Here is a 16,273-nt window from a genome sequence, read left to right as displayed (position 1 = left end):
CGGGGGTGGCAGAGGGGACGAGGGGACAGCCGAGGGGACATGGTCAAGGCGACGGCTCCGTGAATTCACTGGGAACTCGCACAAACACCCGTTTTCTTCACACCCGCTCCCCAAAGCCCAACACCCGCCAGCACCACAGTCACGGCTTCGTTCCTCCAGAAGGATTTATGCTCCTGATGACCCTAAACCACCCATCTTCCCCCTGAGATCGCTGCGAGGGCCATGGGGAGGGGGCGAGGGACCCCCGGGGTGGGTGAACCCACTGCTGTGCGGCTGGGACGGGTGGGTGTCCCCTCTGCCCCAGCCCCTGTCCCACCCCCCAGACACCCCAGTTTGGGAGCAGGAGCCACAGCCAGGCCCCCCAGACCCCGCCATGCAGCTGAAATCGCTCCAAGGGTGCCAGAGGCGCGGGAAGCGGCGCAGGAAGGGCAGCAGGGGCGGCAGAGCCGCAGCCGTCGCCAGAACGATGCCTGAAACGTTTCCTCCTTCGCATCCGCTCAGCTGCACCTCAGCCGCCGCCGTTTCATAAATACAACCCGGGTAGCGCAGGCTATAATTTGGTGATAGCTACCCCAGGACATATCTAGATACACTTCTGTTATTTTAATTAAATACTGCATTATGGTTTGTGACAACTTCATCGCTATAGAGTAAATGAATTTGGAATTAAAGTCTTACTTAGGCATTTCACTACTTCCCCCCCCCCCTTCCCCTCCGTGCTACAAAGCAAAAGGCTATAAAATCAAGATGTTTGTTCATTTACAGATGGAGCAGCTTGGAAAAGGGGAAAAAAAAAGGAGAAAAGGCGAGACGGTGCAGAAGCGAGTGCGGAACGTCGGTGGCTTGTGAGCACCCGCAGGTGGAGCAGAGCACTAATGAGCATGTGAATATTAATTGTGTGCGGTACCGTTATGCTCCGCTCCCTGAACCCCCTTTCCCAACCCTGGGATTTCTGTCTTGTCCGTGATTTTAACTGCAGGGAGAACGAAGTGCTGGAAGTTTGAGACCTTTGGGAATTCGGCCCTTGGATGGACACGGTGGCCGGAGAGGCTGAGTTATGGCAAAGGGAAACTTCACGCCTAGGTCTGGGAGTTTCAATTCCATCCATCTATTAACTCGTCTCTAATGAAACTAGACCGTACGTGACATTTTGCAATATAACTGCTTTAAATGTTACCACATCAATTGGTTTAAATGTTACCCGCGCCTCATGAACCGAGAGATGGTTTTATAATTATCTCCGTCTCTCTCTAACGAACAAAGATTTCTCCAGTCTGCTGGTGTTTGACATTAGCAAAGGAAACAAGGATGCCTGCGCGGAACCGCAGCTCCACGGGCTCAGACAAACCAAAACCGCCGGTTACGAGGGCGGCGGAGGAGCTGCCTCGCACCTCTGGGCAAATCCAAGCCGGATTGCAAACCTTCCTCATCCATTTTGCAATAGATTTGCAATAGTTTCCCCGCTCAGGTCTCCTCTTGTTCCATCTATCGCCGATTAACCACCTCCCAAACAAAAACGACTCGCATCCATCCACCGCCCGCACCCGTATGTATGGATGGAATATGTAGATCCATAAAACGACGGCAGCCAGGGAAAGTTATGGCCGGGGAGGGACGGGTTTAACGACGAGGCTCCGCTTTAATAATTCCTGTCACCGCAACCCCAAGTGAAATTTCCACTTCCATTTACAAAATAAACTGGGGAATCGTCGGGCGTTTGTTAACACAAGAAACAAAAAGCTTGGGTTTTGTTTGTTTGTTTGTTCATTTTTGCCACCCATTTGAAACGGGGCATCGCGGGCAATGTCACCCCCGCTCCCCGGCACATCGGCGAGGGGCTCCTTACTAAATCTCTGTCTAATCAAGGCAGAGTTGACTCTGGAGGAGCTGCCGCTCCTAACGCTGCCTTTGGAAAATGGCAGGATTGTCACACTTAAAGACACAAATTTCCCCTGTAATATATTCGAATGGAAACCTCTGAATCCAATACTACATGGGCATATCTAATAAATTCACAATATTTCAGCCTCAACAGCCTACAACGGTTAGTTTTAAAGATTTATGTGGTAAAAAATTACTCAGTGATGAATATAGTTTATTCTGCGCAGTATTGGAGGGTATAAGGAATTAAACTACTGTCTTTAACAGTGAATTTATTATTACCTCTGTCAACGCCAAAGTCTTTAACAGCATTTATTATAAATTTCAGTGCAAAATAAATGCTCAGGGTATGCCTTAAACCCCCCCGATTTACCACGTGCCAGCCCGGGAGAGGTTCAGGGGTGGGGGGCACATTGGGAGCTGGCACGGTGGCCGCTGTGGGGTGAAAACAGCGGGGTTGGGGCGGTATTTGGGACACAACGTTGGGGACAGGCGGGTGGGTCCCCACGGATGGGCTGAAATTTGGGGCGCAGCATCGGGGCCGTGCGGGCGCAGCGTCCCCAGCGCTCGGCCACTCTTTTGTCCTCTCCTGCGATGGGTGTCCCCTCATTTATAAAAATTACCTGGGAGGAATGAGGCTGCCAGGGGCTTGTTCTGGACGATTGGCTCCCGCCGGGGGGGCGCGGGGGGAAGGATGGCCCTCGCTTGAATTTGACCGGTGGGTGACCGTTGCCTTCCAGCTGACCCCGCCGTCCCGTCCCCGTCCCTCCCAGAGGGGTTATTAATGGGAGCCGAACGCGGCGCAGCCCCGGGGGCCCATCCGCGCTGCCCACCCCCCCGGAGACCCCGGGGTGCAGCTGCACGCTGAGCCCCGACCCAGCTCGTTACACATCGGCTCCATCGCCCAGTAGGGTCAGTGCATGGGGGGGCTGCGGCCACCCCCATGGCCTCTCCCCACCAGCGAGATGGCCCCAAATCCAAGCAAAATGCCACTAGATGTCACCACACGCCTTTCGCTGGAGGTTCGGGGTGTGGGAACCTGTCCCCCCCCCTTTCCACTCCCCCCCTTTCATTGGAAGCAATTGAGAGAATTAACTTATCCGGTTTTATGGCCGGCTTGTCACATCCAACTAAGCCCACTTAAAATAGGAAGTCTCGCTGCATTCAAATAATTATCATAACGTACAAATCACTCAGCCAGGGGACAAGGAGCCGGTGCTGTGGATAGGGACACGGCGCTGGGGGTTTTGCTGGGGTTGCTGCTTCCCCCTCCCCAAATTGATCCCCCATGTATGAGCCTGGCTGGGCTGCAGCAGAGGGCAGCGTGTTTGGGGGTGCTGAGGGGGGCACAGGCTCTGCAGCTTGGCCAGCTCCGTCTGGGACCCCCTGGCACCATGATCCCCATGTCACCGGGGCCAACAAAGCGCTGGTGGCACTGGGGGGGCAACAAGGAGCCTCCTGCCCAAATCTAGGGGATGACATGACAAGAAAAGCTCTTGAGGGTGGCGTATCCTGGACATGGCAGCGGAGGGGCCGCTCCCAGGGGGGTGCAGGGGGTGACAACGCTGCCCTGGCCCCGGGCACCCCGCAATGCAGCACCCACCGCGTGCCCCCCACCGCAATGTCCGCTGACCCCGCTGCCCATGGTGGAAATGTCAAGCAGGACCCGTGCGGCAGCCGGCGTGTGTTTCACACACCAGATGGATTTTTATATGAGCTCCTATTTCATGTTCAGACAGAGCGACCGCGCCGCTGGAACGGCAGCCTCGGCGCTGCCGAGTTTGCTTCTGTGAGATTAATTCTGCGAAATTAATTGGGACAAGATTGAAAAGGAAATTAAAATGCAGCTGAGTGAACAGGCTTTTCAAACACCTTTCCCCCCCCCAACTCCTCATCGCCTCCCTCCTTTCCCCCCGGCACCGCGCCGCCTCCGTTCTGCGGCGGCCGCGAGCATCCGTCGCACAAAGTAATTTACGGGGGAAAAGCTCTCAGGACCGATCGGTTACGTGTGAGGAAGCCGGCACAAGAGTCGCAATCTGGAGCCACTGAAGAGAGCAAAAACCCTGCCGTGACTCCAAGCTGCGGCCCCGAGCTGGCGCGGGGGGGACACCCCACCCACTTGGCCATCGGTGGGATGCACCGAGGCACCGGCAGCACTGTGGGCACTGAGGACTGCGGGTGTCACCCCCAGGGACGGTCATGGGTCACCCCGGTGTCACCCCCACGAGCGCTCTGATGGACGGACAAACCTCCAAGGGATGGTTGGTGCTGCCACCACCGCTCTCCCGCCCATCACCGCAGCGTCTGGTCACCCGTGTCCACCCTGGGGACATCGTGTGGCTGCTACCTGGGTGCAAAGCTCAATCTGGGTCTTTTTCTCGGCTACAAAACTTGGCCTTGGTCTTTAACAAGCTTGAGACTTGGGGCTGCTCTTCATCTCCAAATGTCTGTACCCCTGCACTTCGGGTGCACTTGCACAACACAACCAACAGAACGCAGCCCCCCACCAAGTTCATCGCTGTTTCCATGTCATATTGGGGTGCAAAACAGGTTGTGAAACACCCTCGAGAAAACACAAACCCCCAAGTTCATCGCTGTTCGTGCACCGCGTCAGGGTGCAAAGCGCGTCGCAAAACCACCGCCCACAAAACGCAACCCCCAAAATTCATCACCGTTCACGTACCCTCTCGGGGTACAAAGTGCATCGCAAAACACCGTTGAGAAAATGTAACCCCCCGCCAAGTGCATCGCTGCTCCTGTACCATATTGGGGTGCAAACCGTGTTGTAAAACACCGCCCATAAAACACAACTCAAGTTCATTGCTGTCAGCCAGGGCCACCCTGCTCTGGTAGAGACCGGTTGGGATCAGGACAGAGCCCCGTGGGGACAGACATGGTCACAGGCACCGATGGCTTCGTTCTTGCCCCCGCTAATGCGAACCTGTAATTTATTCACCTGCGTGCTCTTGCCGAAGGGAGTCTTGGTCACACCCGGCTGAACAACTCAATTACCCCTGTAATACCCGAGCAACAGCACGTACAAACTCCATTAGTGTGGAAAAAACAATAATAAAAATTAAATAATCTTGCTTTGGGGCATTGATGGGGCAATCACGGAGGGGGGAGCGGGATGCCGGGGTCCGGTTCCTGCGCGTCCGCGCAGGAACCGGACCCCGGCATCCCGCTCCCCCCTCCACTAAATTGCAAATTGAACTCTGCACCTTGATTTTTACCAGTTTCATCAACTCTTGACCTTGCACTTGAGCTCCAGCTCCTTGTTAATGAATGTGGGGCGACGCTCTTACCTTGCTGAGGATGTAGATGAGGTCTCCGCGGTGGAAGGAGAGCTCGTCGGGATACTCGCTGCTGCAGTCCCACACGCCTTGGTAGTAATTGGAATAATCTCGCTGGGGACACGCTGGGAACAAATAAGAGAGGTCAGGGTGGCCGGGAATGCTATGGGGATATGTTGAGGTTGTGGGGTGAGGTTTTTGGGGGAGGGGGGCTTGTATATGTTGGGGAAAGGGAGGTTATTCGTTACGCGGTTCAATTAGAGGCCAAGACGCGCTGCAAGAAAAAGGGGCTGGTCAATAAATAAACGCAAAAGCGAGCAGTAAATACATAAAAACACACTGAAAAACGTTTCAGAAAACCCTGGATTAAAGCTCTTTACTACAAAGCACAAAGGGAGCTGAAGGTGCCGTCGCTCTTTCCCAAGTCAACTCCTTCTCAGGCTCAAACCAACTGTCCCCAAGGTGGGGATCAGTGACCTGGTCATAAGGGGACATGTCCCCACCAGGGTGACGGCCACACCAGAGGCCACGGAAGAGCAGCACGGTTAATTACCAGGGATATTTGCACGGGGGCTTTGGGAGGCTGCTCCGGAAGGTCGCAACCACGTTTATTTACGAATTAAAGAAGCTGATTGCAGCTGATGGAGCAGGTCAGAGAAGGTCCCAAAGCTCCTTGTCACGATGCAGCCTGGTGGCTCAGGTCTCGCTCAGCCTGCGGGTCTGAGGTGTGATCACAGTCTGCATTGCAAAGGGAACATGTGAGCCGGCAAACGCTTTTCTTCCCACTTTATTTTTGCGCGGGGGAGGCAAATGATCAGTTTGCTGAAAGCCGCGGGTTTGGGTTGACGAGAGTGTTGGCAAACGGTGCTGGCGCTGGCGAGCGTCCCGGGCTAACGGTGCGCGCGGGTTTTCTGGAAGAAGTCACAGCAGCGTTTCCAGAATGAACCATTTCCACCCTTGCCGTATCAGAATGGCATTTCCCAGCCCAGACACAAGCCCGGGGAGCAGAGCCGCCGCGGCAGGAGGGTCCCCATGGGACAGAAGCACCACGGCTGCTCTGCCTACTTTGTCCCAGCACATCCAACAGATCCTTCACAGCAGTGAAAAACCACCCCCAAAGCCCCAGATTTCCAGTTTTTGAGCACACATGTTCAAACATGCTCCTGGAGCAAGGATGTCAGCAGGAGGCGGCTCTGGTGGCACCAGCACCGACGTGGGGGTGAATCCAGATGTCACGACACGGCCGCCTCCGTGATGTGACCCCCATGGCTAATTAAACCCAATATAACCACGTTTTGCAGGGGGGGACTCGAGCGCTGGGGCTGTACCAGTGCTCTGTGCCGCTCTGCCACACGCTGAACCAAGCCCAGAAAGCATAAATAGAAAATATTGAGCACATGTTGGAGGAAATGTTTCTAATATGGTATAAGGGACCGAGCGATAAGGGTGCATCTGGAGTGCTGTGCCCAGATTTGATCACCTAAATATGAAAAAGGACATTACAGAGATGGATAATGGCACAGCAGGGAGCAACTGGAATGACTCAGGGACTTGGGGAACTTAAATAGAAAGGCTGGGAAAAAAAAGAGTAGGTCTGCATCCTTTGGAAAGTATTAAAGGGGGAGCACAGAGTGGAGAGGAAAAGATTGGGAAGGGAATAGGAGGAGTAGGAGCTACTGAGTTATTTAAGCTCGTGCTAAGTGCAGGAACCAGAGGTTGTGAACCGGAGATGGAAACATCAGGGTGTGTGGCACTGGGCAGGAGGCCGAGGCAAAGGAACAGCCTGGTAGGAACCAGTGAATTGTGTAATTAACGCAAAAGGTCATTCCGGGAGGGTGTGAGGACAACACCGCGGTGCGGAGAGCGAGCCGCTATGGTGGCAGCAACCTGCTGGTGTCCCCTGTGAGACCAGGCTGGGGAAAAGCATCTCTGGTGGCATCAAAAATACCAGCTGTCGGTAAAACAGAGATCTTGCAGGAACCGTGTGTGTGAGCCTGGACGCGACACTCTGCGAATGCAAAGGGAGAACGTTTTCCAGCCCACGGGAAGGTCTGTGCTCCCAAAAGCTGGGGTGGTTTCTTCCAGCCCCATCGGATGCTGGGATGGAAGGTCTCACCCCCAGCGCTGCCGGCGAAAGGTCGGGATTAACCGCAGCGGACAGCAGGATGCGTCCCGCTGACCGCGGGGCTGGGCTCTGCGCCTCGCCACAGCTTCAACAGCAGCAACGATGTTTGTGCCGGCTTGTTAAAATTAAGACTGTTTGCAGAAAAGGGATCCTGGCTCCTATTTCAGCACTTAAAGATGAGGCCGGGCAAGGGAGAATATCCCTGCAGCCTCCCCATGGGATGGAGAACATCCCTGATCCTCCCGACCTGCGGCTCCGGGCTGGGTGGGATGCGGATCCAGACAAGGCACCACAGGACTCGGGTGTTACCCTGACTTAATTCCGCTCCCTGTTACAGAAGAGGATTGTTTTGTTTTGTTTTGTTTTTTAATAAAAGCCCTAATGTCCCATCCAGACATTTAAACCCGCGTTCAGGGCAGAGCCGTGATTTCAGCGCGGCTGATTTACACTGATGTAAGTGGGACGAGAGCCTGTTCCCATGTTTATGGGCCTTGGGGTCATTAAGAAAACCAGCCAAATGTGACAAGCGCATCGCTTTCCGCTGCAGCCCGAGCAGCCCCGAGCGGGGGCTGTGGGAGACGCACGATCTGCCCCCACCCCTGCGCTTTGGGCGCGTTGCTTCAGACGCCTGTTGATGCTGAAACCTACTGACAACTGTCTGCAGCTCAGGGCTTTTCAGCACCGCGCTCACGCTGGGTGAAACCTCCTGCCATGCTAAGTGCAGGGACTGGGGCAGGAGGCTGCCAGACTTTCCTGTTTTGTAACTAGAGGAATTTTGCTGGGTTTCTATGTGGCCGGTGAGCTCAGAGTCCGTCCGGCACAGAAAGCCGGGATTAAGCAGCCTTGAGTGAAGCAAATGGGTGTCTTGGCAGGAGCAGCCTGAAGCTCTCAGCTGGATTTGCTGGGCCGCTCCAGCATCATCACATCCTTGTGGTTCTTCGAAATTAGAAACAATAGTTTTCCATTAGCCAAATGCTCATCTGGCACTTTGGCCGTGTGATATAATTAAGAAATGGCCCGTTCCCTCCCTCCCCGCAGCCTGGCCTCTGCTCAAGGACTCGCGGCACCGCTTTGTCACCCTTGGTCCAGTTGGACAGGAGCACAAATTACCACGGCAAAAGGCACGAGGACTGCGGTCCCCGGCGCCGCGATAACCTTTCCCTCTTGAAGTGCAGCCCAGCACTGCAGAAGCAAGAGTCTAATATATTATTTAGTGTAAAAATAGACACAGGACTTCAAGCAATCATGACAATGCTAATAACTAAACCAGTTATAACCATTAACAACAATTACAACCGCCAGGCAGATGCTAATGAGTACGAGCAGGGTGCTTAAGTGGCTGGCAGGGCTGTGACAGGCGAGAGCCAAAATCCTCAGGGTGGCCTTGGGGTGCGGGTTTGTCACGACCCCGCTCTGCGCCCGCCGCCCCCGCCAGCCGCACACCCACCGGGAGCTGCTCCGCTGCCGCCCGCTCCTGCGGGGCGGTTCCGAAAGGCAAAGTAACCCGGCCGTGTGTTTGTGCACGTCCCAGCGCCTTCTGCTGTCCTCTCCCGGCGCCCAGGCGTCTCCATGGACAAACGGCCAGCGCCGCTTTAGGACCACAGAGCGGTTTATGAAGCTCGGGATGTTTGTCCTGAGCTCTGGGAGCCGGTACCGGCTGCAGCTGCCATGTGCTCCGGTGGGCAAAGAAGTCGCCGTGTCAAGGAGAGGGAAACAAGCTCCGCAAAAGCATGAGGAGCAGCGAAACACCCGCTTGCTCCAGTCCCTGCGAGCAGCCGGGACTCGCCCTTTGTCTCTGCCACCAAGATTTGGGTTGAAACAGGACCGGGCACCCTCCTGGGCTGGGGACAAACACCCAAGGGGGTTCGGTGTTGGCCAAAGGGAATCGCTGCATCACGCTTTCCAGAGACAGCGGGATGCTGGGTGCAGGGGCTCTCAGACTGTGGGTGGGATAAAGCAGCTGAGCAACACTTGGGCTGCTCGTGGGTTTGGGAGAGCACAGGTGTGCGTGACGCTGCTTCAACCACTCGCCACCCACTGCACCCAACACCGAATCCTCCGCTCTCCATCACCCAACCAGCGGACCCCACAAGCTGGGCAGCACCGGAGCGGGAGGAGGGTGCGGGAAGCTCTCCCGAGCCGGCTGTGCCGGGAGGGCGCGTGTTCCCCGCGGCAGAGCCAGGGCTGGCAGGAAACCCCCGGCCGCTCCAGCCCCGGCTGCTCCGACACAAGTGTCGCTTTCCTGCTCCGGGGAGGAAGCGGCGATGGAAAGAGAAGCAGGTGGCACCAGGGAGGAAACAGACCTTCCGCTCCCGTCCCGCGGTGCGGGTCCTTGAGGAAAAAGCAGGGGTGGGGGCCCTGGCCGCTGCGGGCGGGCGGTGCAGGTTCCTGAGGTGACGGTGCCGCGTCCTTCCGGCTCCCCGCGCCCAGATCCCTCCCTGCGGCAGCTTCCTCTGGGCCGCGGCGGCTTCCTGCCCTCTCCCTGGGTTATTCTGCCCCAGCTCCTCTCCCTGGCCCCCCGGGACACACTGGGATGGCTGGTTCGCTCAGTTCACTGTGGCCATGCCTGCTGCCCGCTCTGGTCCAGGAAGACGCATCCCCTGTGCCCATAGTGTGGAGAAGATGGGGAGAGCTCCCCAAACCCAAATTACCTGAACTTCACCAGCTGCAGAGTCTCTGTCACCCATGAATCTGCTCCTGGGGCCTCTCCCACCCTCCATCACCACCCGCACCCCAGGCTGGACTCAGACCCCCAACCTTTGGGCTGGCCCGGCAGGGTGGGCTCTTACCGCGTGTCTGGCTGCTCCCGGCATCCTCGCTGTCCTGTGCCGAGAGGGGGTCCAGCTCCTCATCTGGGAGGGGAAAAGAGCAGAGAAGTCAGGGGAAGGGCCAGGAGCGGCGCTGCTGCACCAAAGCCCTGGCAGGCAGAGGGCTGCGAGAGCATCCGACTGTCAGAATAATAAATTCCCGGCTTAATTGTGAAGAGTGGAAGGGAGGAAGTCACAGATAATATTTTAAAACGCGGTGCATAAAAATATGAATTGTTGTTAACACTGGTAAAAACAAATCACTTATTATAGCCTCATAAATTTAGGCAGCACTTTGCCGAGTGCCCTATAGGAAGAGACGCTTCCTGTGCAGGACTTGCAGCCCGGAGAAATGAGATGCTGAGGAGAAATGCCAGGAGAGAAATGCGGGGAAGGATGGGGGCAGAGGCAGAAATTAAGAAGGAGAAAGGGGAGCGGGGACAGGCAGGCTGGCACGGCCGAGGAGGGGGAAGGAGGATGCGAGAAAATAACATGGAACGATAACAGTGGAAAAGGTTAAGGATGGAGGGGCTGGAAGTCACAGGGAAGCCCTGTGAAAATGGTGAGTGATTGATGGGTGCAAGGATCTACACACAAATAGGTTTGAATAAGAGTATTTAACACCAGGTACAACCCATCTGGCTGTGCAGCTCTGGTGCTGGTGCACAGCACCCACATCAGCTGCTCCCGTGAGGACTACAAGCAACCTAATAAAGTAATAGAAAGAAAACTCAATTCCAAAACGCTTTGGAAAGCCAATGCTCAGGCACATCGCTCATTGGCACGTCCTGCACGGCTGTTGGGGAGCCCCGGCATGACTGAGCCCAGTGCAGAGCTGTCCCTGTCGCATCTCTGGGGCCATGGCTTTGCTGTCACCTTTCGGCAGAGCCAACGGCAACTGTGGCCGCGGCTCCTGCGGGTCCCGCGGCCGCTGGTCGCAGGGCAGCCAAGTGCTGCAGCCACTCGGCAGCTCCCGAGGCCGCGGCCCCGGCCCCGCCGCCGCTCCCGCCCGCCGCTGATCAATGCAAACCAGGTCAGAGCTCCGCGCCCGATCACAAATTGCATCCCAAGCTGGGGGGTCACTGCGGCTGCTCCCCCATTAGCCGGGAAGCGGCACCGAAGATCTTTTCTAAATAAATCAGACTTTATTGTAAAACTCGGCCACTGACGAGACAGAATCTCATTAGCATTGATTTTAAAATAAATTATTGAAAGTGGCTTTTTGCCTGCTCTTTGCATTTGTAAAAGAGAAGGTAAATGTATCTGGAACGCCACTCTCTCCCATCATTCCCGTGCCCCAAACCCTCACCTCTGGATTCCTCTGTACTTCAACCAACGGCACCAAACTCCCTAATCCCACCTCAGTGGGAGATGGAGGGTGCAAAACCAGCAGCCAGGTGCCATGAAAACCCCTGAGCATCCTCCAACGCAGGGCACCCACCGCTGGGGTGACACCTGCACTAGAGACTCCCCAGAGCCACCCCCTCGTGTCTGTGTGTCCCGCGGGCACCGCTCCATCCCGAGCCGGGTGTCCTCAGGAAACCCCTGCCCAGCGCCCTTCCCGCACGCACACGCGCTCCTGGGGACGCCGCAGCAGGAAAACACGTGTCGGGGAGGAAACGCTGCTGCTGGGATCCAGGATGAGCAAAGCTGCACGAATCCTGCGCCTGGAGGCTGGCGCTGCCGGGCTGTGGGGACGGCACAAACCCTGGGGTGTGCGGCACCACTGGGGGTCCTGAGCTGCTCAATGAACGAATGGGGAGGTGGGGACGCACAAGCTCCATGCGCACCGCAGCCTGTTGCACCAGGTGCTGCTCCGAGCCGCGTCTGGAGCGATGTGCTGCCTTCCTAGGGCCTGGCTGTCTCATCTCACCCAATACCTGCGTTTTATAGTGAGGAATCGGAGAGAAACGCTGAAAAATGCATCTCCCAGGGGCTGTGCTGCTTCCCCCTGTGCAGAGCATCACAGTTTGGGCCACACCACCTTAGGGAAATGCCCTTTGCACCCCGTGGGCAGCCCTGGGCACCCACACGAGGGGTGCGGAGCCCCCCGTGCGCCCCAGCCCGTGCTCCCCAGCGCTGCGCCGGAGCAGCCTGGGCGTTGGGCACAATCTCAGAGGAGCTGTGTTTTAATGTAGCAATTTGATTCAATTTTCCACTCTATAAAATTACCCATCACTGCTCGTTGCTTCCTAACAGACACCTTCACTCTTAATTTAACAATCCTATCGAATTCTGCCAGGGAAATTGGAAAAATTTATCACCTGTGAAATTTTATTTTTCCTTGGTTGTATCTGTTTTTGTAAAACTTCATTAACGACGATGACTTGCTGAGGAAATTATCTCTTCATCTCCCCCCTCTTTCCCTTTTTTTCTCTACCTCTGGCTCTCTGTTTTCACTCGGGACACGACTGCAGCAGCCGGGTCCAGGGGACCCCCCAGCTTGGACCACGACTTTCCCTGCGCTCGCTGGGGGGTCCTGGGGGTGCAAAGGGCCATGCAGAAGCAGAACGGCACACGGGTTTGAATAAGGCGCAGGTGACCCATTGACCAAGCCCTGGGACGTGTCACGCCGTGATTTCTGCTCTAACAGTAAGAAACGTTGCAGACTGTGTCACCCTCGCAGGCTGTTTGGTTCTGTGCCAGGAAGATGCTCCCGGCTCCTTTAACCGGCAGCCGCTGCCGTGCTGCCTCCAGCCCTCGTGCACCCTTAGTGAACAAGCGATGGTCTTTAATGCAGTTATTTTATCATCTCTTGGAAGGCCTGTAATTGTGTTACGGCCATGACTGCATGCCCAGAAGGGAGCATTTTCATCATCTAAAGTCTGATTTTCCAGGTAACACAGCCCAGAGATTCCACTCTCAAACTTAATATTACTGGAGCTGAACGGAGCACAACCTCTAAAAGCCACCCCACCTGACTGGCAAACCCCCGCCTCAGCAGAACAGAAAAGCTTTGCTCTTGTGGTCCATCAGCCAGGCTGAATGAAGAAATGGGGTCAAACCTTTGAGTTATGGGTTGGTTACACTCAGCAGAGCCCTGGATGTTCACTTCCATCAGTGTGTGATGTGACCGAGGTCTCCTGCCACGTTTGCAGGGGATGGTTCAGGTTTTAACCTGCTTATTTGGTCACTCACCTGGTAAAACCTCGTAGATGTCATCATCTTCCATCCCAGCACTGGGCTCATCCTGATTCAGGGTGGTATTGTGGGATGCTGTGTTGGCAGAGTCCAAACTGTCCACGTCATTGTAGGGTCCTTCTTCATCCTCATCGCATGGGATGGTGAGGGAGCTCAGGTCTGGCAGGAGAGAGCAAAAGTGTGGTGAGAAAGAGCAAATCCACCTACCGGCTGGATGTTGCTGCTTTCAGTGGGTTGAAATCAAGTGACAAAGCCTGTGCGCTGCACTTAGTGCTCACTGTGGACCTTGCAGGGAGTGAACTGTCCCCTTGCTCAACCCATGAGCCGCTGGTGTGAAGAAAATGGGATGGAAGCTCAGAACAGGCTGAACCAAAGGAAAAGCCCATGGAAGGATGGCAAATGCCAGGGAACAAAGGCAGAATCTGCTCAAACAGCTCTGCCCTCGGCTTAGGCCAAGCTGCCGACTCACCCTTCAGGAGGAACTGGATCTGGTCCACCCAGTCTTCAGCCTCTGCGGGGCTTGGGGCTGTGAACTGGAGAGAGGGTCACCCGTTATTGAGCTGGTTCTTGGATGTAGGAAGAGGAAAAAGATTGAGGCTGGAATAGGGGATGGAGATCCTGATCTGCCATTCCCTGCCCTGTGACTTTGGGAACACCATTTTGCTTCTTTTTCTCCCTATTCCAAACAGGGAAACTGCAGCGGAACTAAGCTAGACTATCCCAGAGGAAGGTTGTCAAGCCCAATTCATTAAAATAATTCAGATGAAAACCACGATCCCCACTGAATATATTATACTGACTCTGAACCAAGACTCTATCTATATCCAAAATCTCCCTGAAGCTCAGGAAGGCTCTCGTGCACGCTTTGTGGATTGGGCCAGGTTTTTCATTACACTAGTTTTTAGGCTCCTCCCTGGATGCCCAAAACACTGGAAGGTTAAATTTAACCTGCTTCTGAACTGCTTGTTTAAAAATGGGCTTTCCAAACCTAATCCTCTACTGCTTCTAATCCATGTTCTCACTTAATCTTCATGCCCCACAAGTGCTAAGAGAGCCCAGGGTTGCTCTTGTGCCAAGGGAAGGTCCATGGTGAGATGACCCACCAAGAAGCAGCAGCGGCACCTTCTGCAGTGCTGCTCGGTTTGTTCAGGGGGGGGTTGGAGGTTCACAGCCTCCCTGACCCTGCACCTAGGCCCAGCAGCACATGCTTTTGAACTGAGTGCTCAAACCAGTTCTTCCCCCAGTTCCTACCTCATAGGTGCGTTTGCCAGGGCAGGTTAACTCGAAACAGCATCTTTTTCGAGAGTCTTTGCGGAGATGGAAAGCCAGGCGGGCGCTATAGTTCTCGATGGAGAAGGTGCCTTTAGGTTGCTTGCCTAGAAGAAGAAAAATGCGCTAAATGTGGGGTTTGCACCTTTTTCTCAAGCTCACAGTACTGCTGGTGCAGGTGTCTGTCACCCATGCAGGGAGACCGAGAAACACCACACATCAGTGGGAAATGGCCAGAAAGAACCCATCAGTCTAAGCACGTCCGCTCCCCGGAAATCCAAAGGGAACATTATAAAATCTTCATCAAGACACAGTTAAGAGGATGCCCCTTCCAGCCCCAGGAGGCTGCCCACAGCCAGCGGAAGGTTGCGGGGTCAGGAGGTTGCACGAGATGAGCTGGTTGTAATGAAGCAGAGACCACCGTGTACTCGGGGAAATATGATATCAATGATTATTCTGCTGGTAAGGAATTAACGGGCTGGCGTACAGGAAGAAATACTTAGTGGGGCCTTTGAGAATTGGCCGACAGATCTCGCCGATGCGCACGCATGGCTGGTGTCAGCGGGGCCAGAGAGGGAACCTCCCCGCAGGCATCTGAGCAGCTTTATTTACCCCAGCTCGTTATTTCCTTATGAATCTTGTTGGGGAAGCGTGGGAGTACGATTCAGGGAGGCTCTGAACTTTTTTTTGGATTTGCAGATTCTTACAAAAGGTCCAGGGGTGAGGTCAGGCCCTATAGAAGGATTTCAGCCCATGGATAACAGGTTTGCTTGACTCTCTTGTCTTCGTTTGGAAGACGACAGCTGCTCATTCCCCACGGAATGCCGGGGGGGAAGCTTGTTTGGAACCCAAAAGAGCTCAAGATCCTCAGCCAAAGGATGTGTGAGAAGAACACAGACCCACTGGAGTTTAATCCTGTCCTAACTGCAGGCTGGTCACTACAAACCAAGGGTTTACATGTGTGTTTTATAAGCTGCTTTCACATCATGTTTCTGGATAGGTGGAGCAGGGGAAGGCCATATATCTAATCACGCCAAACTCTGTCTGAGATATTAGCTGTCTGTTTATACGTACCTGATGGAGCATGACTGCAAAATATTTATATACACTGACACACGGATTATATACAGTCACCGAGAGGGCTGAAGCCCAGCTGATGGTTAATGGAAAACTCGGTACATGTTTTTATTTACACACAGCTTTGTTCCTGCGCTCTCTTCTCTTGTTCCATGCCTACAAAGGTGTTTGGGGGACCTTTCGAGGAGAACCTGCATCTTGTGCCTCGACAGGGAATTACAGCCGCACCGTGGGCTACGCTTGTCTCTTGTCAGATATTAATTAACCCGTCCTCAGGCCTGTCCAGAGCCCGGGGACCCACAGCACATCCCTCACCACTTACTTTTCTCATTGGCGTAGTAGCAAAAGGTCCTTCTGTTGAGGACACACCACCGCTTCTGCCACTCCGACCCAAAGAAGCTGTGCTCTAGAAAGAAAAGGACAACAGAGGAGCAACAAAATATGAGTTTGTGTTCTTCCATTGTATGCTTCAGGAGGATATTTAGGGGAAAGAAGGATGTTTTCCCAACAAACCCCTGCAGATTTCTGGCAGAGATTCAGGCGAGCAAATTTGGATACAAAACCTCAACCAAGCAAAGGAGAACCAGCCTGTCCTACAAGGCTGGGCTGAGCTTAGTTGAGCTGGGCTGAGCTGCTGAGACCCTTAGTCCTGCTCAATGGGAGGGAACATGGCTTTGGGT

General features: G+C 54.7%; 1 protein-coding gene across 1 annotated transcript in view; it reads right to left on the bottom strand.

Annotated features, from left to right (window-relative positions):
• The window catches only part of SKAP1 (src kinase associated phosphoprotein 1), a 123,350-nt gene that overhangs the window by 6,427 nt on the left and 100,650 nt on the right, over window positions 1-16,273 (bottom strand). The window contains exons 6-11 of the mRNA XM_080359849.1: window positions 15,916-15,999; window positions 14,499-14,623; window positions 13,717-13,780; window positions 13,245-13,406; window positions 10,089-10,151; window positions 5,187-5,299 (exon numbers count right to left, since the gene is read on the bottom strand). Of these exons, the coding sequence (XP_080215975.1) occupies window positions 5,187-5,299; window positions 10,089-10,151; window positions 13,245-13,406; window positions 13,717-13,780; window positions 14,499-14,623; window positions 15,916-15,999 (611 nt within the window). The remainder of the gene's footprint in view (window positions 1-5,186; window positions 5,300-10,088; window positions 10,152-13,244; window positions 13,407-13,716; window positions 13,781-14,498; window positions 14,624-15,915; window positions 16,000-16,273) is intronic.

The sequence above is a fragment of the Nesoenas mayeri genome (assembly GCF_963082525.1).
Source record: "Nesoenas mayeri genome assembly, chromosome: 26".
NCBI classification, from domain to species: domain Eukaryota; kingdom Metazoa; phylum Chordata; class Aves; order Columbiformes; family Columbidae; genus Nesoenas; species Nesoenas mayeri.
The sequence above is the reverse complement of the archived record's forward strand: the minus strand, read 5'-3'. Positions and strand labels throughout refer to the sequence as shown.